Source organism: Lycorma delicatula, chromosome 7 (genome assembly GCF_047948215.1).
Source record: "Lycorma delicatula isolate Av1 chromosome 7, ASM4794821v1, whole genome shotgun sequence".
Classification (NCBI taxonomy): domain Eukaryota; kingdom Metazoa; phylum Arthropoda; class Insecta; order Hemiptera; family Fulgoridae; genus Lycorma; species Lycorma delicatula.
In genome coordinates this window covers 85,173,816-85,201,739 of record NC_134461.1, presented here as the reverse complement: position 1 = coordinate 85,201,739, position 27,924 = coordinate 85,173,816, and the positions used below count along the sequence as shown (strand labels likewise).

At 29.2% G+C, this 27,924-nt stretch overlaps 1 protein-coding gene across 1 annotated transcript; it reads left to right on the top strand.

Annotated features, from left to right (window-relative positions):
* Positions 1-962: 962 nt before the first annotated feature.
* LOC142328323 (uncharacterized) lies at positions 963-25,165 on the top strand. Its single transcript, XM_075372029.1, has 3 exons — positions 963-1,014; positions 24,057-24,393; positions 24,952-25,165. The coding sequence occupies exons 1-3, from the start codon at positions 963-965 to the stop codon at positions 25,163-25,165; spliced, it is 603 nt and encodes a 200-aa protein (XP_075228144.1).
* The last annotated feature ends 2,759 nt before the right edge of the window (positions 25,166-27,924 follow it).

Sequence of the window (27,924 nt, the reverse complement as noted above, 5' to 3'; positions counted from 1 at the left end):
CGGCAATGCCATTAAGCATTACATCAGTCGCTGCAGAATGCCGTGGCAGTTGACAACCTCCTATAAATTGCCCTGTAGGACTTAACCCATCGGGGTTCCCCCCGCGTCATAGGAGCAATTCGACCACCTCTTCAGGACGGCCAAAGAACCCTTCGGCGAGGAGGCTGTCCTTCCCGGTCCTAACCTACCTGGTTTCAGGCATGCCTTCCGCATACCCTTTGCCACGCGCCCTTCCACAACTTTCTAGGGTTCCCTATGCCATCATCGGACACGCTCCGACTCCCCAACTCTTGCGTGCAAGAGAGCTCAGGCGCCCTAGCAAGAGGGCTACCTCCCTGCCCTGTACGTGCCACGCTTCAAAACTCCACTTTTTTATATTTTATTGTACATAAAATTAAACTACTTCCCTTAGAGATTCCTTAACACAGCTTTAATTTCCTTATAGACTTATTAACTGTTCACTGGCGTGCAGATACGCAACTGTTTATTCTTAATTTCAATTTTGCAAATCAGCAGCAATACTATTTCTTAAACCGAACCTCTTTCTGAGTTCCTCATATATGGTACACTCTTCCATTAGATGCTTGTCTGTGAGTGCTTTATTACAAACACCGCACATTGGTCTTTTTAACAAATATGAATTTGTTATTCGCGTGTGACCGATTCTAAGTCTGGTCACCGCCGCTTGTTCTCGGCAAGTCAGCTTCACGTCATGCCATTTTCCAATCTATTTTCCGATGAATATTCGTTATTGATGCGTACTTGGAAAGTACGGTCGTTCATATAATTGCTGAGTAAAACTGATAGATTACCGCCAATGCCCCATTCATGTAATTGAAACATTATTTCATGTCGCCAGGTCATATCGAATGCCTTCTGCAGATCAAAGAAGACTCCGACACAATAGCTATTATATAGTAAAAACTGAAGGATAAAGATTGGAATATACGAAACTGATAACTATGAATGTAGAATATAGTAATCGTACTGTTGTTGAAAGATTATCACAAGACAGTAAAGAATGGAAAATAGCATCAAATTATTCAACTGATTGAATTTCCAAAAAGTCTTTATTCTATCTTTTACTTTCCTGGCATGTTGCCAGGAAAGTAAAAGCTATGCTGCAAGAAGGAAAGTTTGGTTATCAGTCAAAAAATGTGATATGGTTGTTTTTGCATTTTTCGATGTTCATGACTTAATAATGTTTGACTGGTTAAACCAAATTTGATGAAATTTTGTACGGAGACTCGTGTATATGAGCCAATTTATTGATAAAGGTTTGTGGTCAATAACTCCAGCTGGTTGGGGTAAATAATATTTTGGGGTCAATTTTCTCAAACTTTTACAAACATAATCTCACTTTATGTTAAGCTCAGTACATGTTTATATACTTATCTTATTTAAAGTAAAAATTTCTCCAAAATTTTCCGCTCTTCCCAAAAATCGACGTTACCCTTTTATTTGTTGCATGCTTTTTAACAGAATTTGTTATGTCTTTCTGAGCATAGTAGTAGTGAAACTGGCCAAAAAAAAAACATTTTGGAAACAATATTAGTGGTGGGGTAGCCGATAAAAGTTTTTGAATTTTTTAAACATTTTTATGTATCATTTTTCATTAAAACCGCGCAGCAGTTTTGTACATAATTGTCCTGTCGATGGAAATTCGACAGTTTTTATGTTTTGCTCCAATCCATTACAAACAAACATTTTTTACAAAGAATTTTTGTTTTTAATTCCCAGTGTTATATTTGGTAAAGCAGATTTCTTACCAATATTAAAGTTCTCCTGATACAAATCAGAACAAATTAATTTGGATATCTTCATTACTTCCTCCATTGTTGCTACTTTACAAACCTAAATAACATTTTCAAGCTTCTGTTTATTACGTTCTTCTGTCATATTTAATTCCTCATTAGTCTGCTTTTTATTACAATATCTTCACTTCACCAGTTGTTGTCTAATTATAACTAACAAACGTATCCTGAATTAATAAACCAAGAATAAACTGTATGTACACTTCGCTTGAGAATCAAACGTACGTAATTTATATGATACCTATTTACAGATATAGTCCAAATATAACTGCAATAAATATTCTAGAAACTTCTGTCTGTCAAGCCGGTTCCATCCTTCAGTCTTGCAAATTTTTCGTAAATTATAATTACCCTCCAATTTTTGTGAATTAAAATCTACTAGACTGAACTCTAAATACTTTACCTCCAGTAGAGATTTAGCTGAAAGATTAATAAAACAAATATAATCACATACCACAAAACGTTTGAGACAGTTTACCTCAGGAAAGCCTAGTTCTCAAATCGCTGGCTATTTAATATTAGAGAAAAAACATTTTTTCCATCATATATGTTAGTCAACATAAAGATTGATTCTCGAAGAATTAAAAAAATTTTGAAGACATGTTCTACTGGTGAAAATAAAGAACAAAGTTCGTTTAAACGTGGCTGAAACGTTTCGTTAGCGAGCGTCGATGTAAATCGGATTTCATAAGATAAATATTTTTAATGAGTTTTTTGCATGTTTCACACGGACGTAAATTTATGTAAGATTAAAAAATTGTCAAAAAAGAGTAAATTTCTTTAGTTTTTGAAATAAAAATATCATTAATAAAAATTAAATTAATAGGTTTAACAGAAAACTAATAATCGGGGAAATAAAATTAAATCATTCTCGATTTTTATTATCAAACTAACGAAGCGTGTTATTAATCTTTAAACTTATCGAAAAGGTTGTAGCACGACTTGTTGAAGGCGGTAAATGAAGATAGTTAGGAATTATATGTTCTGATAGGGTTAAAGATACAAAGTTAGAGATACAAAGTATAGATAATATGCAAAGGAAAGCTTTCGGGTAGAGCTTTGTTGATATTAAATATTGATATAAGAATTAGATCGTATTTATGTGTAACGATTTATGTTAACGAAATATGGATAATGAAAAATAAACAGAAAGTATAAAGGTCTTTGAAATGCAATATTATAGGAGAATGTTGAAAGATAAGGAGATTGATAAAGAATGAAATGAAAAAGTCGAATAGGAGAGGAAAGGATTTTATAAAGAGATGACCTACGTGTGTGGGTCATGTGATCCAAATTTAGCTAATTTAATGATGTGTGGATAATATAATCTATAGGAGTCAAAGATTGGAATTTATAAAACAGATAACTAAGGACGTAGGAAGTAATAATTACGTTGAGATTAAAAAATTAGCACACAATTGAGAACAATGGTGTGTAGTATCACATCAATTTGATTGACGACACTAAAAAAAGGAAAAAGAAAAAAATAGTTTATGCACATAAACTATTAAACTCAAATAGCTTGAGAAATATTAAAAATGATAAAGCAAAACATTAATGTATACCTTTTTATTGCTTATTAAAAAAATAAACAAAAGAACAACTTATTTTATACAGTTTTTTCTAATAAATAAATAAAAATCTATAACTGATTTTTTAATTAAATCAATTAATTAAAATTTTCTTAATATATAATTAAAATAATAATAATAAGGAAAACGAAGAAAAAAGAAAAAAGGTGCTGTTGTGTTGTTAAAAATAATAATGAAGATTTCCTTTCGTATGATTTCTTAAAATATTTACGGCAGTATAACCTACATATATATAAAGATGAGATTCATCATCTTCATCTCCGTCAGTTCATACAAATTTATAATTGCGGCTTTAATATTTCTCTTTTGCTGCTCATAACTACAACGTTCTATAAACATAATAGGAAAAGGGGGTGAATAAAGAAGAGGGCTATATATAAAACGAGAGAAAGGGATAGAGAAGAAATAAAAGAGAGGAGATTTCTTGTTAAAGGAAAGAGGAAGGGAAACGACTTCCCGTCAAAAGATATATCTTTAGATGAATATAAAAGATAAGTAAGAGGGGGTAAAGAGCAAAAGGATGAGGAGAAGTATTGACCAATAGGATAACGGCATGAAAACATTGACGGACCAATAGGAATAGTTTACATAAGCAGTGGTGCGGCGCGGCGCATCCCTTCTACTTTCGGTATCGTCATTTTAATAGCCCCATATTAGTAGAAAACGAGGGAAGGGGCTCTTTGATAACCGCACAATTATACAAACAAGATGGCCGTGCGACTCCCTTCTACTCTTAACATCACCGAACCACCCCCGTACCGTCATTACCATTATATCCTCAATTCATCCCTTTTACCTTCCTTGTGTTTTGTATTTGTGTACGTATGTATATAACATCATAGGAGATCATAAAGGCAGGGAAGCTATTAAATCTTCACCACCCACCAAACGGTCCGCTAACGTTCGGTGAAATTATGTCATAACCTTCTCTCTATCATTTAATCGACTCGTCTCTTTTCGCGCGCGCGGGAACATTACTCTACATTGTACCACGACAAATCAACAAACCAATTTTTTTTTTTTAATTTTCCGTCTAAATATTTACGATTATAAAATGAACTTACTAAAATAAACAATCTCATTGAAGTTCAAATATTATTATTTTTTTAATATATAAATTATGTTTATAAATATAAACTGTAATAATTTAACTACAAAATAAAATTGTGAACGTGTTAATATTTTAAAATTATTATGAAGGTCATATAACTTTTTAAAATAAATAATTATATTATTGTGTTTTTGTGTTTAAAATAAAATTTGAAAAAATAAAAATGCAGCAGAATAAAACATCGTTTCTTATAAAGGATCTTCTTGGTGATGTTATAAACGAAAAAGAAGGTAAAGTAAATATATATTTAAATTTTATTTTTTAATATTATTTTTAAAAAAAGTTAACTATGTTAAAACGTACGATAACCTAAATTTTGGAAATAATTTAAAAAAATCATTTGGTTTTAATAACAGGAACTTATTGATCTATAAATAAAATATAGTTTTTCATTATTACATAAAACGAACTTAGTTTTAAACGGCTGAACCGATCCTAATAAAATCTCTGTATTGGTTTCTTAAAAAAAAAATATTTTACTTAGATTTTAGAACAGTTCTATCCTTTTCTTATTAAAAAATATTTTCTTTTTTAAACATTTTCTCATTTATTGTAAAAATAATACAACTTTTATATACTGTATATCATGTAAACAAAAAATTAAAAATATTCTACAAGTTTTTATCCAGTTTAAAGCAGTTTTTTTCTCCAATTCTGAATAGATAATCTAGAGTTTTCTTTATGAAATGTTATTTGTTATTATTATTTTCTAATTTAATGTACATTTTACCTTTAAAAAAATCCTTTTTTTAGATTTTAAGTATTGATGACTAAAAATATTTAAGCTTAACTAAGTACGGCATTCAAATTTAATGAATTTATTTCTAAAATGAAGTTTACAGGATAAAAATAATAAAATATTAGAAAGAATAATAGATGTAGAATGTAAGAGGTATTATTAAGATTTATAGATATTGGAGCAAAATAGAAAGGAATAGAGAAGAAGTGCATCAAACCAGTCAAACGACTGAAAACGAAAAAATAAAAGGATTAAAAAACACAAAGTATTTATTCTATTTTAATATTTATTTGGGGTCTTTAACAATGTTTTTATTATATAAGGTCCTTAAGGCTCCCCAAAATAAATAATGCACAATAAACAGTTGCAAGCAAACTTAAAGTCAAATATGAAATTTCAAGCTCAGTCATAAATCATAAACCATTAAATTCAGCACCATATAGTCCACAAAACAAACATTAATAACGATTTAAGTAAATATTTTTCCATAGTTATAAACAATTTTTGTTTAACACTGAGTTCCTTCCATTAGTAACTTAATGTCATTACTTACCATTTTGTTTTATTTTATTTTTATTGTAAAGTGACATCGAACAAATTCGAAACTAATATTTAGGTGTAAATATTTTGGGTTTTTTTTTTTAATTTTAGGACTATATTTCTGCTAATTGTAATAATACTATATCTATGTTTTTTACTTTTCAACAAAAATATAGCATATATTTTGCTTATTCTATTCAGAATTTTTTAAATAATATATCTGCTTTAAATTAATTAAGTTAGAGTGTTCGCTCATCAATTAAATTTAATGCTAAGTATTTTTAAACATATTTATATTCTTATTGCTCTGCTGCGTTAATTTTAATTTTTACTAATGAAATCTTTTATAAGTAACGAAATAGCGGAATGCCATCTTCTTCATTTTTGTATAATTATGTACTTTTTTAAACAAGGTCGATATGGAAATACAAAATTTATTTAGTGTTATATATTGTGATGTGTGTATTTGTCCACTATAGCTAATAAAATATTTTGATAGTACCTGTGTTTTTTTAATCGCTAGGATGAAATTAATGTACTGTATCAAGAGCGATGGAATTGAAATTAATTAATACTGTTTTTTTTAATAGGGTTGACATAATTGTAAACTGTTACCTGAGAGTTAGTGTGTAATTAAAATTATGTATGTATTAAGATTAGTTTTTAACAATTTTATGTACTAAATACAAAAATTTAATACAACATTTGGATAAAGGAAAACTAAGCGGAGTAATCTTCGAAAACGAGTTCTTTCTAAAATAAACAATCCATTATTAGAAGAATAAAAGGAAGCTTAATTCTAATGAACTTACCTTATCTTCTAACTTACCTTAAAATTCTAACTTACCTTAAAATTCCACCTTATCTGTTTTAAGGTTAAGGTGGAATTAAAGGTTGTACTAGAATTCGTCATTATTTAATAAATTAAATAACAAGGCAGTCGTTAAAAAACTAATATATATATTACATATATAATCATCTATATATATATATATATATAGATAATATATATAATGTTATATAATATATAATATATATATGTTATATATATATATAGATAATATATATAATGTTATATAATATATAATATATATATGTTATATATATATATATATATAATATATAATATTATATAACATATAATATATATATGTTTCATACAAACATAAACGCTTCATTAGCGAGTGTCGGCTACCAAAAGATTACGTCCTGATTTCTACCTTCTGGCCTTCGGTAAAATGAAGTCACATTGAAATTCTTGGAACCCAAATTAAGGGATAATTTAGTGTTTTTGTATGAAATTTGACCTGAAAAATTGAATAAAATAAATAGATCCCAGAAGTGCATTTTTAGTTGTTTCTGAGAAATCTGGGGTAAAAGACAAAAGATTGAGGTTATTAAATATTTAAAAAAATAACAAATAGAAACAAAAACAATTAAATAAATTACTGAAAATATCCTCCGCCATACTGGATACAGCACTTTGCCCAACAATGTTTTTTCTTTCCATATTTCAACAGAATTGTTTTGTGTTAGTTTATGTTTGTTAAAAAAAAAATGGATTGTTTATTTTTCTAAAATATTTAATTATTTCGTTCTGTAACTTTAAAAATTAATCTTAATTTAATCCCTAATTAAAATCTCCACATTTTAATATGTTTGTTTTTCATTTTAACATCTTTCGTTTGTTTCTGTAAACTTTATTCATACAATTTTATTCAAAATAAAATTCTCTACAAGTTTAATTAAAAAGAATTATGTGTTTATTAGATATTTAACAAAGTTATTTTATGTCAAACATAAAATAGTTTGTTTTTCGATCCCAATTTTTTATCTTTTAAAAAAACTGATTCCATAATAATGTTTTCTCAAAGAAATGAAGGCCATTTTTTCGTAAAAGTCTGCGTATATTCTTCATTCTTATAATTATATCTGATCTAGTGAAAAAGCAGTGTTATTTATACAGTGTTAGAAAAGATACTAGGTGGTTTTAAATTAAAAAATTACTTTATTACATTTACAATTATAATTACAAATTATTTGATTTATTACATGAAAGTACAAAGTCTAAAAATTTTTTTACCTCTTAATGTAACTTAGTACAAGTACCTTTACAGCTTTGAGACGTCAAATAATCCATCTCATTCCACATTCTGGCAAGCTTGTTTGCAGGATCGTTTCTACGGCTTCTGTTATCTTTGGGTAGGTGACCGAATTTTTTCATGGTATATTATGTCTTTTAGGTAGCCTCCAAAAGAAGAAATCTATCAGTGTCAAATCGGGATTTTGCAGTGGCCAAGAGATGGAAGCTTCTTTGCCTATCCTGCCTTCAGAAAACCTGTGGTCGACCACAATCCGGACAAATTCTTCATGATGTGGAGGGGCTTTATCCCGTTGGAAAATTAGGCTCTCTACTTTTTTAATCTACGGAAATACTTAGTTTTCTTACATGACTATACCTTTACTTGTCTGCTAGTGGAGAAAAAATGGACAAAAAACGCATAAATAAATCGAATTTTTGCGTTTACCACACCAGACATTCACTTTCGAACAGTTTTGGACGATGAATTTCATCACACTAACTCGTGTAGATTTTCTGAGTGTCATGATCAACAATTATGGTGATTTACGACTCTATGAAGATGAAATGTTGCTTCATCAGAAAATAAAATGCGCTGCAAGTAGTTTTCATCAGCAGAATGAAATTTAACACTGTTGACTGTTGGGATATAAAAACTATATTCGTTCTTGAAACCCAGGAATTCTACATTTAAATTTAAATTTAAAAAAATTACACACACACATATATATATATATATATATATATATATAATGACTATATATAAAACTAAAACTGGTTGATGCAGTTTCCCATTCCTTTTACTCCGTGCCAAGCTTTAAGTCTTAAAATATTATTAGTTCATCTTAAATTTTTAGCTATTTTTAACTAAATTGAAGCAGTGTACTTAAAGCATTGTTTCATAAAGAAAAGGGAGCCCATAGTATTGTTACGATAGTTATAAAGCAAGTAAAAGAAATATAATCAAGTCGCTATCTCGGAACATTGTTTATTACAGATTTAGATTCAATGATATGCAAAATGAAGGTGTCGTTATTTTTTGAGCTTAGCATGTTGTTGTGTACAACAATAAATTGATTTCAATGAAGGTAACGGGAAATCTATTCTTAACTTCTCTAGTCAGTGTGGCATGAGATGCCTCAAAAATTACTCTACGCCTTATTCGATATATTTAAATTAAAAAAAAAGTTAAAAAAAAAGAGATGAAGTCGGATTCGAACCGATGTGCCTTCTCCTTGTAGGACCCAAATATTTCATTAATTAAAATTTTACTTGGCTATAACTCTGGAACCAATGAAAATAAGTACCACTTATGGTATATCGTTGAAAATCTTTCAATGATGGATTAATAGTGCAGTTAAGAAAAAGTTCAATATCCAAACTTTTTTGATTTTGGGCTTTTTTGGACATGTTTGGTCCAGTCGGTTGCAATAAAAAAGGGAGGTGTACAACTAGATGTTACAACAGTCGTAAATCCAAAATTTTAGCATTCGACGCCTAATCGTTTTTGAGTTATGCGAGATACATACGTACGTACGTACAGACGTCACGCCGAAACTAATCGAAATGGATATTTCCGTTGAAATCTGAAAACCGAAATTTTTCGCGATCACATTACTTTCTTTACTTCGTGCGAGGAAGTAAAAAGAAAAAAATCGACCGACATTAGCAAATATTATAAATCGTACGTAAATTATAATATAATTAATATAGGCATTTAACTTTTAAATATAAAATTTAAATTCTATAAGTTATTAAATTGTAAAACATTTTTTAGTATAATAATTGATTTAATTTCTATATGATATTTCAATGTAGTAAAAATCTTGACGTACTATAATTAATTATATTAAAACATTTTTTTTTTTAAATGGCCTCAAATAATTTCATTAAATATTAGGACTTGTATAACTTTTTCTTTTTTCGGGTTTAACCTCCTGGAATTACCGTTCAGGTATTACTTCAGAGGATGAATGAGGATATGTATAAGTGTAAATGAAGTGTAGTCTTGTACAGTCTCAGTTCGACTATTCCTAAGACGTGTGGTTAATTGAAACCCAACCACCAAAGAACACCGGTTCTTATGGTGTCATAAATCAGATCAGCTGATTTTGGAAGACGCGTTCACCACTAGACCAACCCGATGGGTTAGAATTTGTATATTTGATTTTATAAAACATACCTAATATCAAACAGAAAATAATAATATTTTCTAGTTTTAATAAAAAACAAATTATTTCAGTCAGTTCAAAGGTCAGAATATTGACTTTAAATCATCTAGTTTTGGGTTTAATTTTTGAAAAATCTATCTCCTCCTATCATTTTACTCAATTATTTTTCGCTAAAATAAATGATTAATACATCGGATACACATACATTTATGCTTAAAAAAAAAAAAAAAATAGATATTTTTAAAAACTATTGTTGGTATAATATCAATATGAACGTGTCATAAAAGCACTATTTAAACATTAAATTCTTGATTTTCGAAAAAAAAAATAGATTATATAAATATATAGAACGTTTAAAAATCGACTAATAAATTCTCGTCGATGTAACTGAAATTTTGTTTTATTTTTATAATTATAACTATTATTACTATTAAACTACATTAATATAATCCATTCAATTAATTTATTTCAAAAAATAATCTTTATTTAGTTGTTATTAATCTAACAAGAAAAAAAATATGGAAAGATTATGCGACAATTCAAGCCAGTGTTTTTCAATACTTATAGGTAAAACGTGTAGATGTAATTAAATTAGTTTTACGAATTAAAATATTGGGAGACGGATACCTAAAGAGAAAAACTGAATTTTTAATCCAAAAATTTCCGGTTGAAATTTCAGCTGAGGTAAAAATGTAAAATTTTTGGGTTTTAACAACTGAATCATAAGAATATGAGGATTTTTGAGTTGATTTATAGTGGGAGTAACTAGACTGCTTGAAATAGGATACAGAACACTAATTCTATTCTGGCTGTGGTTTATTTTTCAATGATTACGAAGAAAATTGGTCGATGTGACATCGTCAAAAATTTAATTTGCCTCAACACTGACGATTCTTTCACGGATTTTTATTTTAATAAAACATTTTAAACGATAGGATATTTTTGTTGGCTCGTCGCCGATTATTTGGATTCCTGAAAAATGCTGAAAGGGTAAGGTTAAGCGATTCTACTAGTCTCTTGATGATTATAAAATGACAATCATTATCGTTGAAAATATCGGATAATAATACAAAGAATATTTCGTCTTGATCTTTATTTTTTATTTTCGCTCGAACAAAAATAAAATTATTTGGAAAATTCTTCTAAACGATCTACCGAATCGTTTTGACTTTGATAAAACATCCAACTTTGATTATTCAATTGTTATATGAAAGTCCTCATGTATTACGCAGTTTAATTATGTCAAATGACGCTCATTTAAGGATATTTTAACAAATAAAACTGTAGTTACTGATCTTTTGAATAACAATTTTATTAAGAAATGTTAACCGTTTGGTATAGAGTTACAATACATGGAATTATTGATGTTTTTCTAGAAGTAAATAAAAAAATTGTTGTTAGGCTCAGCATTATAATGACAAAAAATCATTTTATGACTATTAAATTACGATATTCGAAGAAAAAAAAGATGAATTACGGTTCTAGAAAAATGACATTCTATCACAGAACGTGAGAATAGCTTAGACATTTTAATAACAATAATTTTGGTCGGTTGGTTTCTCGTTATAAAAACATTAACTGGGCACCAAGATCTCCAAAATTAATTGTATGTGATTTCCTTTTTTTATGTTTATTTAAAAGCTAAATTTACTAATATCAATTGAAAAAAAGAAAAAAAATGATTAAGGGCACAAATAAAAACATGTCGGAACATGAGTAACTTCAGAACGGCTGTACCGATTTTCATATAATGTAATAAAGTAAAACTATTCATTCAAATTAGTTAATCGTATTAGGTATATGATAATTTAAATTTAATGATTGGAAATTTTCGTCATTACAGTAATTCTTAAAAAAAGTAAACCGATTCAATATATATTTTTTAAATCATTCAGTCTGTATTTCTATAATTAATTTTTTCGAATAAAAAAAAAAAAAAAAAATATTTTCGTGGCGGGTCAAGTAATAGCTTCTAGAGGTTTTCATTAGTCTACAACCTTTTTTAAACTTAACTATCATCATACTTTTTAGGTTTTCTTGACATATTAGCTTTTCTAAATTATTTGTAGGTTTAACATAAAAAGAATTTCATCAATGCTTTTAAAAAATTGTAAATATTTAGAGATGAAAAATTATAATATACTATTTTCAACCGACTTCAGAAAAGGAGTAGGTTTTCAGTTTAACTTAAGGAAGAAAGTTCATATAAACATAAGTTCGGAAAAGTTTCGTTAGCGTGTGTCGGCTGGCGAAAAATTTTGCCCTGATTTCTGCGCCTTCGGTAAAATAAAGTTGTACTGTAATTCTTGGTACTCAAATTAAGGAGTAAATTTAGTGTTTCTATATGAGATTTGACATGAAAAACTGAAAAAAAAACTCTTGCGCAGTTCTACGCAAGAAGACAGACTTTTCGTTTCCTATGCTCTTTCTTTTTCATGTTAAGCCTCCGGTAATTACCTTTCAGATAATACTTCAGAGGATGAATGAGGATGATATGTATGAGTGTAAATGAAGTGTGGTCCTTGTACCGTATCAGTTCGACCATTCCTGAGATGTGTGGTTAATTGAAACCCAACCGCCAAAGAATACCGGTATCCACGATGTAGTATTCAAATCCGTGTAAAAATAACTCACTCTACTGGGACTTCAACGCTGGAACTCTCGACTTTCAAATCAGCTGATCTGGGAAGACGCGTTCACCACTAGATCAACCCAGTGGGTTTCGTTTCCTATGCTCGTATACTCTACTTCGCAGTCAGAAACGCACTGATTTTCAGAGTACAACGTACAACATCCGTTCGATTAACGAGTAAACTCTACAATTAAGCATCAAATTTTAACTCGTTCACCACTGTACTCGCTGCAAAAGCGCGTATGAAAAATACACCACATCCAACATACCTCAGTACAGTCAACATAACCTCAAATTGAGGTTATGTTGTTTGTTGTCGACTTTAAAATTATCGTAACTTAGGAACGACTCAACCAATCTTCATCAAATTTTTAACATGTACAACTACAAATATACTAACACAGTAAATCTTAATTTCAACGAAATTGATTTAATAGTTTCGGACATTTTTGAGCCACAAATTTTATACATAGGTCTACACACATATATATATATATATATATATATATATATATATATATATATATGAGGTCTATGAGGAAATTACAATTTAACTGAATAGTATTTTCTTACTCCTGGTATCTCAAAACGTAAAGAAAATTCATTTTCATCCGCTAATCCCATCGTGTGACTGAAAGTAATACTGCCATACTTTCTTCGAAAAAAAAATCGGGGAAAAACTAGATTCAGAACAGTATTTTAAATAGTTTTTTTTAGAAATTTGGGGTGAACGACAAAAGATCGAGGTTGAAAAAAGCACTATTTTATGTTTGGAGTAAAATAACCGTGTTAACCGGGTAATAAACACGTAAAACTTTAAACAAAACTTTCGATAGTTTGCTTCTGAGTAAATTGGTTTTGATAAAATTCTCCACAAGTTTTTCTTAAAACTTTTACATGTTTATTAGCCATTTAACAAAGTTATTTTACACCAAACATAAAAAAGCGTACTAGTCTTTTTTCTTTTATCTCAGATTTCTTGAAGCTACTAAAAGTACAATTCTGAGACCTACTTTTGTTCAATTTTTCAGATTAGATTTTATATAAAGCCACTAAATTTACCCCTTATTTCCGTTCCAAGAATTACAGTGTATTTTATCGAAGTGTATTTTACCTAAAGCTCAGAAATCAGTTGACACTTGCTAACAACAAACTTTCTTCTTTATTTTCATCGTAATATATGTTTTGAGAGTTTGTTACATTCTTCGTGAATCACTTTGTATATCAAATAAAAGGGAAATAAAAGTAAATTGTTAAGTAATTATCATATTGTGATTCATCGACTTTATTCTCATATTTAATTATGCTAAATTGTTATTAAAATAAATTAGAAAATACTCAACAATCGTTTACATAACGTTTACTTAAAAACTAAAATTCGGCTATTAAATAACCATTGCCAGTAGACGCTGATGAAATATTATGGATAAAAAAATAAATATTTTTCTATTTCTTTTTTTATTGCGTATTTTCATAGTTAAGAATTTTAGACTGCGCAAGGTTCTTGCGCAGTCTAATTTAATTTGGTTTTAATATATTTTTTTTAATTTGGTTTAATGTTGTTAACAATAGATACTTCAGATAAAGAAACGTCAACATTCCAACTTGCAGCATCATAATGGACCACGCTTCTAACTTACCTCGCTCAAATCTTTTCGACCTTAAATTGAGCGTAACTCAAGAACGACTGAACCAATCTTCATCAAATCTTTATATACACAACTTCCTATACATTAAAGGCAGTATATATAAATTTCAATGAAATTAATTTAGTAGTTTTTGAGATTCTCGAGCCACAAAAATGTTATACATAGGCATATATAAACTTTATAAAAAAAATATATCGTGAGTGATTCATAATCAACGCCCATAAAAAACTATTGAAGATAAATTGATGAAAATTTATATACACGCTCTTCTTACGGTTTATTTAAGTGCATGCTAAGAAAGGATTTTCTGCAATTCCGAATTTAAAGGATTAAAATTTAATAATGATGTAATTTATTATTTCTTTTTTTAAATTTTCGGTAAAAAAATGAAAATATCAAAAAATTTTGGTGAATATTTAAAAACTAATTTCTAGATTTTTGAAATTCCGAGTTTAAAGGGTTAAAATGGATTTTTGAATTTTTTTTGAAACCCGACTATTTTTTTAATTTCTCGGTAAAAAATGAATATATCAACTTAATTTTTGGTGTGTGTAATCTTCATGTAAATATCTAAAAACCAGTATCTAGATTTTTCGAGATTCGATTTTGAAAGGGGTTAAAAAAGGTAAAAGAATTTTGAACAAAGATTGTAAATTTTCCCCATTTCCGACTATAATAAAAGAAAGGTATTTATTAGATTTGGCCTTGCAAATACTCTGCAGATAAATATCTAAAAACCATTTTCAGTCTTTTTTTTAATTTAGATTTTTTAATAGGTGTAATGGTGTACGGCGCGGCAGCTCAATCAACACAGCCACTGCCACTGTTACTGTATGTGCGACGAGACTGGCTGTACCTGCCTTCGATTACTTGATAAAAAACATAAAATAAAAAAAATTGACCGCGACGGGAAACGCGAAGTAACCATATAGCGCTAGCGAAGCCGCAAAGGGGATGCTGGTATAAATATACATATATATGTAAGAAAAGCCCACTTTAAATGAATGGTATTTTCGTAATCCTCATACCTTATGACGTAAAGAAAATTCATTTTTATCCCCCGCACTTTCACCATTCGACCGAATAATAATAATAATAATAATAATAATAATATTATTATTATCTTTATATATATATATATTTCTTGTGTGCGTGTGCATTTCACTGAACTCCTCCTAAACGGCTGGACTGATTTTGATGACATTTTTTGTGTGTGTTCGAGGATTCGAGAATGATTTAGATTAACAATTTGGTCCACAAAATGTTTTTTTTAATTAATTTTTTATTTATAAGTAGTTGTTGATTTTGTAATGTTTTACATTGGATCCGGCAGACTGCGCTACCATCGCAGTATCGAATATTCAATAATATCCTATTTTAATTTTAGTTTGTCCCGACAGTTGGTGCTGCGATCAAATTGAGAAAAATATTTCGTAATTTTGTGTTATTATTGTGTTACAAAAATCGCGAGAAAACAGTTTTTTAATAAATAAGAGGCTAATAAATCAGATGAAAATGTAAACAAAGGAAAACCAATCAGAACAATGCAAGATGGCCGCTGTCAAACACAACGACCAATTACAAAGGCCCGTATGGCCGTTGCCAATGTAAACAAAATCACAACTGATTAAGTAACAAGTAGGCAGCACTGCGATCGCGTTTAGAATTGTGCGCGTATTGAGAAATATTATATTATATTATATTATTTATTGAAATAACGTTTTAAAGTGTAATTAAAAAATATACATTGTGCAAATTTGTAAGGTACAGTATTGAAGTGAAAATGTTTTTTTTAATTTATTTATGTGTTGTTGATCTTGGGATGGTTAAGGTTCACAATTGGGCCCGGTAGGCAGCGTATGGGTCCGGTAGGCAGAGCTGCGATCGCGTTTTAGAAGTTTTTTTTTTAATTTTTGGTTTATCAGTCAAACCCTAGTAGTTGGTGCTGCGATCGGATTCTAGGAATTTGTTTTATTTTGTTGCTTTTTCGCATATCAGTTACTTGCGTCGTAGCTTAGTGTTGTTATTACATTAAAATTCGTATTTTTAACGGACTACTGTGTTTAGAGAATAGTTTGAATTAAATCCGAGAGGTAGTGCTGTTCTGACAATTGGATTTATTTACATTCTGAATTTTATAAAGTTAAAGGTAAAATTTTATAAGGTTCCGTAATGTTTTGTAAGTTTCTTAATGTTCAGTATTAATTGTAATGATTTTGCAGCCACAACACTTTTCGTTAAAAAATTATTTTCCACCGAATACTGTGATTAGAGAATGGTGTGAATTAAATCCGATAGGCAGTGCTGTTGTTTTGCCATTTGGATTTATTTACATTCTGACTTATAAAGTGAAAGGTTAAATTTTGTTAAATTGCTAATGTTCAGTTTTTTAAGATTTTATGAAACTTTCAATTTTGTCATTTAATCTGTATGTATACTCAGATCTAGCAATAGCGAAGCATTGCCGAGTCTGCTAGAATTTCGCGCTTATGGAGAATATTATATTATATTATTATTTAGTGAAATAACGTTTTAAAGTTTAATTAAAAAATGCACATTGTGCAAATTTGTAAGGTGCAGTATTGAAGTGAGTATTTTACATGATTTTTCATCAATTTTAATGATGTATACACGTGCATTCAATAACAATCAACTTAACCTACAAATTTAAATTGTCAGTTCTCATTTGATTCTATGCAACTTATGAAGTATTGAACGGCTCTTTGAAAATAAAAATTTAAGTTTGTAAAATAAATTATAACATTTATAAAATTAAAATATAAGTTACTTATAATATAGTTTAAAGTATATTACAAAATTGAATTTATAATATTTTAGCTGATGATTAATTTTATAAAAGGTTTTCTAAAATTATTTTTAATTTACAATTATCTAAAATTTAGTAAAATAGATGTTAAAATAAAGAATGAGAAAAATGATAAAAATTTCTACTAAGATTTTAACTACGTTAAATTTTTTTTATTTTTTACCGTGCTTTAATTTTTTTATTAATTGAATAATTAAGCTGTTACATGGTTATGAAACATCAAAATTTTTAAATAAAAAAAAAAAAAAAAATGTAGGAGTGAGTTCCTTTTTTAGAATGATGTTAAGTGAAAATTAGTAGTAATGTGTATGAAAATTTATTAATTATACTAATTATTAATTTTACGACGTTTCGATTTTTTAATTCAATTTTCATCGGACATCTCAATATTTAGTGAAAATAAATATTAACCATACTACACATAATTAATCAATAAACCCGTTACAATAATACAACAATCACAAACTGATAATACCATACTAATTTTATCATTTTAATGAAATTTAGAACACATTCCTGCTAATTTTAACTTAATTAAGTTACTTATATTTATGTGTGTGCATTTATTACAGAATAATGCCGCATCAGGACAACGTCTGTCGGGTCCGCTAGTTATTATATAAAATTCTTTTTAATTTTTCCTGCTGAAAAATTAAAAAAGCATGCGATATTTTTTAATAATTTACTGTTCTTTAAAGTAATTTATTAAACGTCTTTCTCCCAGAAATTATAGAGCTACTGTAAACACGTAGAAATTGTTTTAAGGGGAAACGAAACCTATTCAGGGACTTGTGAGAATTACGGAAGTATCTAAATAAACAATAAATCATTCAGCCAATCCCGCACTGCAGGTGTACGAATACATAAATTTCAAAAATAAGTGGTAAACTTATGTATTTATTTTAAATAAATTAATAGATAAGTTCGTTTATTATTGTATTATTAAGCTAACTGAATCATTATTATACTAACAATTACTTTCAAGTCAACTACTTATTCCTTTTAATATGGGTAGCTAACTGTAAACGGGGTGGTAGAACTGCGGTTAAAAAAAGAAAACGGTCGGGAGGGGGATCGTAGATGACTTATGTTATAAAACAGAAACGCGTAATTGAAGAGGAAAATTTTTTCAACAACAGTGGAAGCAAAATAACTGGAGAAGTAAAAAAAGAAGAAAAAAGAAAGGGATGGTAAAGGAAAAGGGTGGTGCAATAACTTTTTCAAACTGACCCCCCTCGGTCGTGAAACGTGCTCAAGTATTTCATACAGGATAGTAGTTGATGCCTCTCAATCCTAAAGTCTTACTGCCCTTCTCTCAGCATGTGACGTCGTTAGAGAAAACTGCGTCTTTTATTAAGCATCATCGTTCTTCCTTCTTCTATCATCGTTCTATTGAAGAGATTAAAAAAAATAATATAAAAAAAACAAAATAAAATAAAACAAAAGGGTTTTTCTTCACTGCTCACTCCTCTTTTGTATAACTCCCCATCAAGAAGTGTATATACTCGTAAAACACACGCCGTATTACTAACTCCTATGCATCCCAACACGGTTCAGACGGTCAATTAAAAAATACTTGATCCATTTCCTCTCCTTAACCACTCCCCCACCCGCTGTGGTTTATACATTCTCAGTTGGATGTAACCCATTCAATTTTTATTGTGTCTATTGTACGAGGCATACTTTAATTCGATCACTTAACGTCCCTGATATCACACTCATTAGTTGTTAAAAAGAAAGAAATATCGACAATCAAATATAAATCGTTTTACTTTATCTTTTAACTATGACATTTAATGATGTATTTCACATAAAAAATACATATGATGTGTAAAAAATGTAACCTATTTTTATGGTTTTCTGGCTTGGCCGGGGAAAATTTTTGTCATTCAATTTTTAAAAAAATGTTTTTTTTTTCATAATAAACATTTAAATATAAATTAAAAAAAAAATATCGAATTTTTTAATAAAAATTGGGTACCCATACAGAGCTTTTTTTACTGATTATAATGATTACCAAAATAAGATTTAAGCAACAAAATTTCCAAATTTTAAATAAAAACGTTTTGATTTTCGGGAGTCTTACTCTACAGGGACAATTAAGTAACTTTTTTTTTATAAAGAAGTAATAATCATTAACAAAAACAAAAAAAATATATTTATAAAAAAATTGTTTAAAAATGTTGAAAAAATAAAGTGTAACTTTTATGATAGTAATGAAAAAATTGCTTCTTTTTTAGTCGGGGTATATTATAGGGGAACAAAACTACTTAAATTTTAATTGCCCTTAAAGTGACAAATAAAAATAATCTTTTCTTGAATAATAAAGATTAAAAAAGAGTAAAACAAACAACAAAAAAATATTATATTTCTTAAAGACTGGGAACAAATTAAAAAATATTCATATAAATGTTTAAATGTCAAATAAATATTCATATAAATTGTAAAGCTTAATAAATTTTCTAAGTAAAGTTTTTTTTAAAATCTAACAACCCCTTCAATAAAGGCTAAAACAAGAACGTAAAAATTCACAAAAAAAAGAATTTCTGTATATAAGGTGCCGGGGTTTGTAATCTTTAAAAATTATATGTACTGTTGATAGCTCTGTATTAGATATATAAAATTCCAAATAAAAAAAAAATATGAAAAACTAAGGAAGAAAAACAATAAAATTCAGTTTTGAGAAGGCGAGTGTTAATGTTTTGAAAAATCATTTTGGATTATTTTTATATGAATTGTAGGTAACAAATCTGCTTGAATAAAGTTGCCTCTGAAGAAAATCGAAATTGTTTTTATCACCACCGAAATTGTTAATATCCTCCACCCCCTTAACGAATTTAAAGAAAAATAATAATGTGATCAATTCCCCATATACAGAAATACGTGAACCAAATTTGAAGAAAATCGGTTTGGTCAATCCTGAGATGTAAAGTCAAAGCAGTGGGACATACATACGTACGCACATATATACATGAATTTTTGGTCCAGGTGAACTAGGTAGACACTAAAACGCAAAAATTTGCAAAAAGCTTGATTCCCCAATCTTTGACATGATCACCATAATTTCTCCTTTAATACAGCTATTCTAGCTGTATTCGACGGGAAAGTAAAAATGATCAAATAGATTATTGATTTTTATTTAAAGTATGATCAAATATAATTTAAAAAAATTGCAGAATAAACGTTCTCGTTTACAGACAATACGCAAAAATAGATAAACAACTAGTGAAAAAAATAAATACATTCACTTACTGAATTATTACTAGGTTTATTCATCAAACTTTAAAAACTATTTTTACTTCGTTTAAGAGTAAAGGAAGTATTGTGATCGCCAAAAATTTAAGTTTTTCAACGGAAATATCTATTTTGACCATCCCTGAACCCATTTTCAATAGTTTCGGAATGATGTTTGTACGTATTTATGTATCTCGTATAACTCAAAAACGATTAGCCGTAGTAGGTTGAAATTTTGGATTTAGGACTGTTCTAACATCTAGGACTGTTCATCATGTTCTAACATCTAGTTGTGGTGCACAACTAGATGTTAGTCAAAAGGAGATGTGCTCTCCTTTTGACTGCAATCAACTGGACCAAAATGTCCAAAAAAGCCCAAAATAAAAAAGATTTAAATTTTGGAATTTTTCTTAATTGGAGTAATAAGCCTTCATTGAGAACTTTTCAACGATTTATCATAAGTTACTTATTTTCATTGGTTCCAGAGTTATAGACAAACTAAATTTTAATTAATAAAATATTTGGATCTTACAAGGAGAAGGCACATCGGTTCGAATCAGACTTCAACTTGTTTTTTTTTAACTTTTTATTTTTAATTTAAATATATTTATTTATTAATAATTATTAACCTCTGATTGTAAATAATGTTTTACGATAAATAATAATTCAATAATAACAATAAAAAAATGTGAAAAAATATCAGAAGTTATTAATGAAATAAGGTTTTATATACTTTTCATTTAAAAAAAAAATGTTAATACATAATTTAATATGCGTACAAGGAAGTCATGTGGTGTCCATATCAAATTTTTTTTTATGTAATATGTTTAGTTGAAGCTTGTTGCATTTACGGATGTCAGCGTAGTGAATGTTGTTAATTAGAACCATCAACAAAACGATGAATTTATTTTTAAAAAACTCTAGGAAATCTGTATTTTTTCTTTTAATTTACACAAACATTAAAAATTATTATTATTATTTTTTTTATGATCTCTCCTTAAAAAAAATATATCTATATTGATATATGTATATTTAATGTTATAATCAAACTGTGACAGATTATATAAATGAGACAAAAAATCAATATCGAAAATGGTACAGCTATTATAAATATTATGAGCATCCCATGCCAAGTATTTAAGAAAAAATGAGGAAAAGTACATGAAGTTTAATTTGCGCTTTTTCTTATCTGCAAAAAAAAACACAACTGGAGCTGAATTTTTACTGTCCCGGATCGGTTCATAGTTGAGCCACTTCACTTACTCATAGAAACACTAAGGGCACAGTAATTATAGAGTTATTGTGATTCGTGCTCAGGATATTGGATCCAATATGATTTGATTACCTTTAGCCTGAATCCAAGGAACGTTTACCCAAAACCTAAAGGTACGTTATCAAATAAGGGATGAAAGGTAAAGGAAATGGGCAGTCAGAAGAACAATCTACAAAAAGAGGGGCCATAAAACCCATCCAATCATCACACATTTTTCGAGAGTTAGAGGTTCTAGGATTGGTTAAATCAAAGAATTTGAATTAACCGATCGTTTTAACTGGATATATATATATATATATATATATATATACAGAAAAATTTTGTTTTTCCTCAAAATACTAATGAACTATCAAAAAATAAGCTCAGGTTTTCTTAAGGAAAGCTTTATTCCACTCCTTAAAATTGTAAGGCGAGAGGAAATATCCAACTAAGAATAGAAACCGATCAACAAAATTTACACTGGTTGTGAAATCAGTGGAAATTTTCAACGCAACAACACATTGGGGAGCTTGGGTTTATCTATTGTTCCTGACTTTGACTCTTTAGTATTTTACAATTCTTTCCTAATTTTTGCATTTCATCAATATACGATCCTTATTTACTTAATTCTCCCATCTCATTTTTGGCTTCTCTCACTTTTTTCTTTGTAAAAACCCTCTTATCGAATGTTTAAACCATTTATTCTATATGTATGTTGCGTCTATCCATAAAATCCTTTGAAATCTAATATTTCTTTCACCGATTAAGTTATTAAGCTCATAAGTTTTACAGGTTTACTAGTTTTCTCTGTTGATAACCGATAACCGGTTTTACAAAAATAATTTGTAAACCTTCTTTTCTAAAATTCTTCTTTTTTTCTCCATACCTAGGAGGGTGGATCAGCTAACGCACACCCTCAGAGGTTGCCTTTGCCTCTAACCTACCGAGACGCCGCGCCCCCGCGCGGGGGTCGTTCACCCAGTAGGCCGGGACTGGGTCTTTTATATGCCTGCTTCTAACCGTACCCCCTCCCTAGGGAGGGATCCAATCGGATCTCGGTTTTTTTTTATTACCCACGGACTCAGGGGGTCCCCGATCAGTCATCAAGAGTGGTCCACCTCAGCGAACCACCCTCTCATGAACAGAGCTGCCCCTGTAAGACTCTACCTCCAGGTTACCCCATTTCACTCAACAGCGTCTCGTTTCTTAGCCTTTATATTCATGACTAAGGTTGCTACGGCGTTCCATTTCTAAAATTCTTAGGTTCTTTTAACTTGCCACATTCAGCTTAAGTTACAACTGGTTGCGCCAGACTTTTATTTGTATTGATCTTAATAAAGATTGGGTTTTGTGGTGTACAGAACACCATTTCTGTTTAGTTAACGTCATCTTCAAATTCTCTTCTATTATGCTGCAGAATCTAAGTTCAGATTTAGTTCAAAGGTTTAGCCTATTCTTAGTTTTATGTAATCCGTACGTTATTTTAGTGGTTGGGGTTCAATTGATAAAATTTTAAACTCTTTTATTTGTTATCTTTCTTATTACGTTCGACGAGTTATAAAAACAAAACTCTGATCAGGCAAAAAATAATATTATAAAGGAATTTAAAAAAAAAATTTCTATTACTAGCAGATCCGGCAATGCTTCGCTATTGCTAGATTTGAGTTTACATATATATATATATAGATTAAATGAACACAGTTTAAAGTTTGATAAAACATTAAAAACTGAACATTACGGAACTTCACAAAATTTAACCTTTAACTTTATAAAAGTCAGAATGTAAATAAATCCAATTGTCAAAACAGCTCTACCAATCGGATTTAATTCAAACTACTCTCTAAACACAGTAATCGGTTCAAAATACCCCTAAGTTCCTTTCTACTGGTCAGATCCAGGATTTAAATAGCTTTAAATCTTCTCCGGACAACGCGGACCATTTTGCAAAAATCCGCGCGTAAATCTGTGCAGTAGTTTCTTAGTCTATAACGGACACACATACGAACATCGCCTTTTACACACACATATATATATATATATAGAAGAAGAAAGTCTGTTTGTATATTTGTTTGTTTGTTTCGTAAATATCTCGATACCAGCCCCACCTAGTGGGTATAGTTTTTGCAAAAATGTTTCTTTTCACGTAACTAATATATATTCTGAATATGAGCCAAATCGATCTATAAATACAATTTTTCTAAATATCTCGACCCCAGCGCCGCCTAGCGGGTCCAAATTAATTCAGAAACCTTCGCGGGCGTGCGCACAACTCACCAAAGTTTCATCGGAATCGGATGAATGGTATAGGAACGCATAGGGGACAAACAAACAAACATACAATATATATATATATATATATATATATATATATATATATATATATAGATTATAAAAGATTTGTTTCCTTTTTTCAAGGAGATGGTGATGAATCAAGTCGAGAAGGATCCACCAGAGTATCATCGAATGAAGATCTTGAAATAGTGCAAAGGAAAAACGATTCACCGACAGAAGAACACAATACGTTACCATTAATATTACAACAACATGCTCTATTAGTTCATCGATCGGACGATATGCCGGCTAAAGGTAGAAAACCTCGACGACGACGTACCGCATTCACTCATGCACAACTGGCCTATTTAGAACGAAAATTTCGTTGTCAAAAATATCTATCGGTTGCTGATAGAAGCGACGTCGCCGATGCGTTAAATTTATCCGAAACACAAGTAAAAACATGGTACCAGAATAGAAGGTAATATAATCAGTTATTATTTAATAAAAAGGAAAATATTTAGAACTAGATGCGCATTTCGATGCGAAATAATTAATCTTATAAGCATTTGCAAAATAATTATTAAAATAAATACAAATACAAAAACAATCAATAAAAGACAAAAGCTGAGGGCAACTCTTCACCATTATTGATTTAAATAGGAGAATTAGTTTAATATTATCTACCACATTATTTTCTAATCGTTTGATTTCAGCTTGGACTGCTCTCAGAAACATTTTTTTATTTTTTTTTTTAGATAGAAAGTTTTTTAAAATTTTTTCTTTGTTTTATGATAACATTAAGTATTCTTTCTTATTTTAATATTTATTTTCATAAATTACTGATGACAATTACTTTTTTAAGAAAACGGGCATATAGTTTTAATTGTTTTCCTTTTTTATAAAATGCACTTAAATATTTTCTTTATTATTTATATTACGTATTGGTTTAGCGTAGTTTTCCCTTTGTATTTAGTTAATGATTTACGTATAAGTTCTTATGGAAATAATAAATATATATATATCTATTTCATTTCAGGACAAAATGGAAAAGACAGAATCAGTTAAGATTGGAACAGTTACGACAACAAGCGACAGCCGATAAAGATATGTCAGAAGCAGCGGCTGCTGCAGCTGCAGCAGCTGGATGCTGTCCGTCTTATCAAACACAAGCGTCGGCCGCTTGCAGTTTCTTATCAACCGCAGCAGCAATATTTCGAAACGTAACATACGTTCACGGTTGCCAACTATAAAATATATTAATATAAATATATTTCTAATTATAATTATTAATTTTTAAAATAATAATTATATTTTAAACTAAATTGTTTGTAATATTTTGTATCTGTATATGCTACAATCGAATGCACGAATCACTAAATAAGTTAATTATAATTAGCTTACATTATTATAATTAAGACTTTTTTCAAATGTTAACTTTTGTTGCACAAATTAATTAATAAAGTTTCTATGAAGGAAAAAATAATGTAAAAAAAATCAGGTAGGTTTTAGGATTATGGGCACATATAGTTAGAGAAGGCGATTGATTAAAAAACGAAATTCTCGATTTGTAAAATGAAAGAAAGAAGAACATTTTGTTAAATAGTATTATGTATTTTCAAATGGATTTTTTTAATGCGAAAGGAATGTTACGTTTATCATTTATTCCTTTTTTACATTAAGGAACTGGCCTCTATCCCAAAATTTTAATTTCTTAATCCGCTATAATACTACATAAGCTTTTTGCTATAGTTGTTAGCATTGATGTTGCAAATAGCCTTCAAGCTGATAATTTCATAAATATAGCTTTATATACAGGTCTAGTATAAAATTAAATACACATCGTTTATTGTAACAAAATACTTAACCTTGGTGATTAAATATCTGATTAGTTTGCGTTAAGTAGTAAGTTATATTTAAAATTGTAAACCATAATATTATTTATTATCTTTGTAAAATGATCATTCTTTGTTCAATCCCATGTCACAGTTGACTTTATCAAGCCGAGCTCCTTCCTAAATTAAATGACATCTACACATTAATATTATATAAAAGGTATAGGCTGTTAGTTTTACATTACTTAAATTTTTTCTAGTTTGCTCAGACAGAAAGCTGAAATTTGATACTATTTAGAAAGTAAACTATGGTAGATTCTAAAGTAGCTAAAGTTAGTGAGGTGCCAGTCCAGAAACCTTTTTTATGGGCCTTTTCAAGGCCATAATTAAACTTTTTTTTAAAATAAAAGGACAAAAAAAATGAATCTATACGCGAAGTGTACTATTTTGTGTAGAATTAGATTATTATCCTGCTTCCAGCAGGATAATAATGTAATTCCAAAACTATTCACAATAATCTAATTCGATACTTTATCACTAGCAAGATTATTTATTCGGTTTAACCGAATAAATAATAAAATATCAATAGAGATAATAACCTAATAAAATGTCCGCTTAAAAACACTTTAGTCCAACGGTGATTAATTTAAATTTTATATACACAGAAACAAAGTCATAATTAGTTTTTACTAATTACCTTCTCTTTCGCCCTTCCAGGGTATTTTTGGAGAGATTTGGCAATCAAAGAGCCCTTCCTTTCCGCCATCTTCTGATCACTTCTGAAAAAAACAAATAAACCGCTTTCATATTCCTTCCATCAGCTAAACTAGAAAAGGGAACGAACAAGGAACGTTCCATACACACGCGGAGTAAAAAAAGAAACTACCTTCCAGCAGCACGCCAGAGTCTACACTACGGGAGCGACAGTGCTTCTCTCCCTCGCAGCCTCGCGTGCAGCTTCCTATGTGCGCATGCGCACAACAGCCAAACACCACGCCGCTGGAACTGTGAAGCGCATAGTTCCGTACAAATATTTTTGTATATTTTTCATAAACTGGGGGATGGCTACTGACATTAAACTTAAGGATTATATATTGTACAAGTATAAAGAAAGAATTAAAGAAAAAAGGACTCATTATATTAAATGTTATCTATAATATCAAGTGGAAATAGAGGGTGCTGCAGTTCCACTATGCCTATACGCGAGCCGCAACTGGTAGATTCATTTCTTAATGGTATAGCTGCCAAATCCGCTTTAAATAGTGAGAAATGGGTATATCTTTGTGATAAATGTATAAAAGTACAGAATGACTCAAGAACTTACAATTTTTAACAATTTATTTACTAAAAAAGCAAATAAGTTTTTTCGTTTCGGCTAACTATGGATCACGTTGAATACTTTTCTTAGCGTCTGTCTCCTTTCTTTCCTGCCAATACTTTTTAAGTTTCTTACTTGCCTTTTTCCTGAATTTTTTTGTAACTACTCTTTTTTGCTTCGTAGTTTCTTCATTGTAAAAATCTTTCTTTCTAAGATTTTTTTTAACCTTTTTTTTATTTATTCCCGATTTTGTAAATCTAGAATTTATATTATATAAAAATATAAGTTCGGCTTACCAACAATTGTAATTAATTATGTTCAAGCGCTTTCGGAAATATTTTTTTCCATCTTCAGGAATATATGATGGGAGTATATTTTATAAATATTCACTTCACATATTAAAAACTGAGACAGAGTAAAATAAATTAAAATTTAAAAAAATATAACAACGATAGTCACGGTAATAAAAATTAAGTCAACGTTTACATGTCTTGTCAATAAAGAGTTTCAATTGTTATGTCTATTGGTTTAAAAGCAAGAATTTTATATTTCTGGTTTTCTTTTTAACTTTTAAAAGTATTTTTAACGATACACATTTTTATTATTTATTTCTTGATAAAAAAAAGGAAGATTTTCTTGGGAATTCTATTATAATACATCCAAAATGTGGTCTATAACAGCCAATCTCCTCTCATGCATTATTTCTCTAAATTTCTAGGATATCATTTTGTGGGGGCAGAGTTTATATAGTTAAGTGTTTGATCTTTTGTAGGATTAAATATTTTCCTTAAAAATTTATTTTCATATTTTTTGATTTGTTTTAAAAAGCCCATGTTGATCACTACCAAAGGTTCTGCGT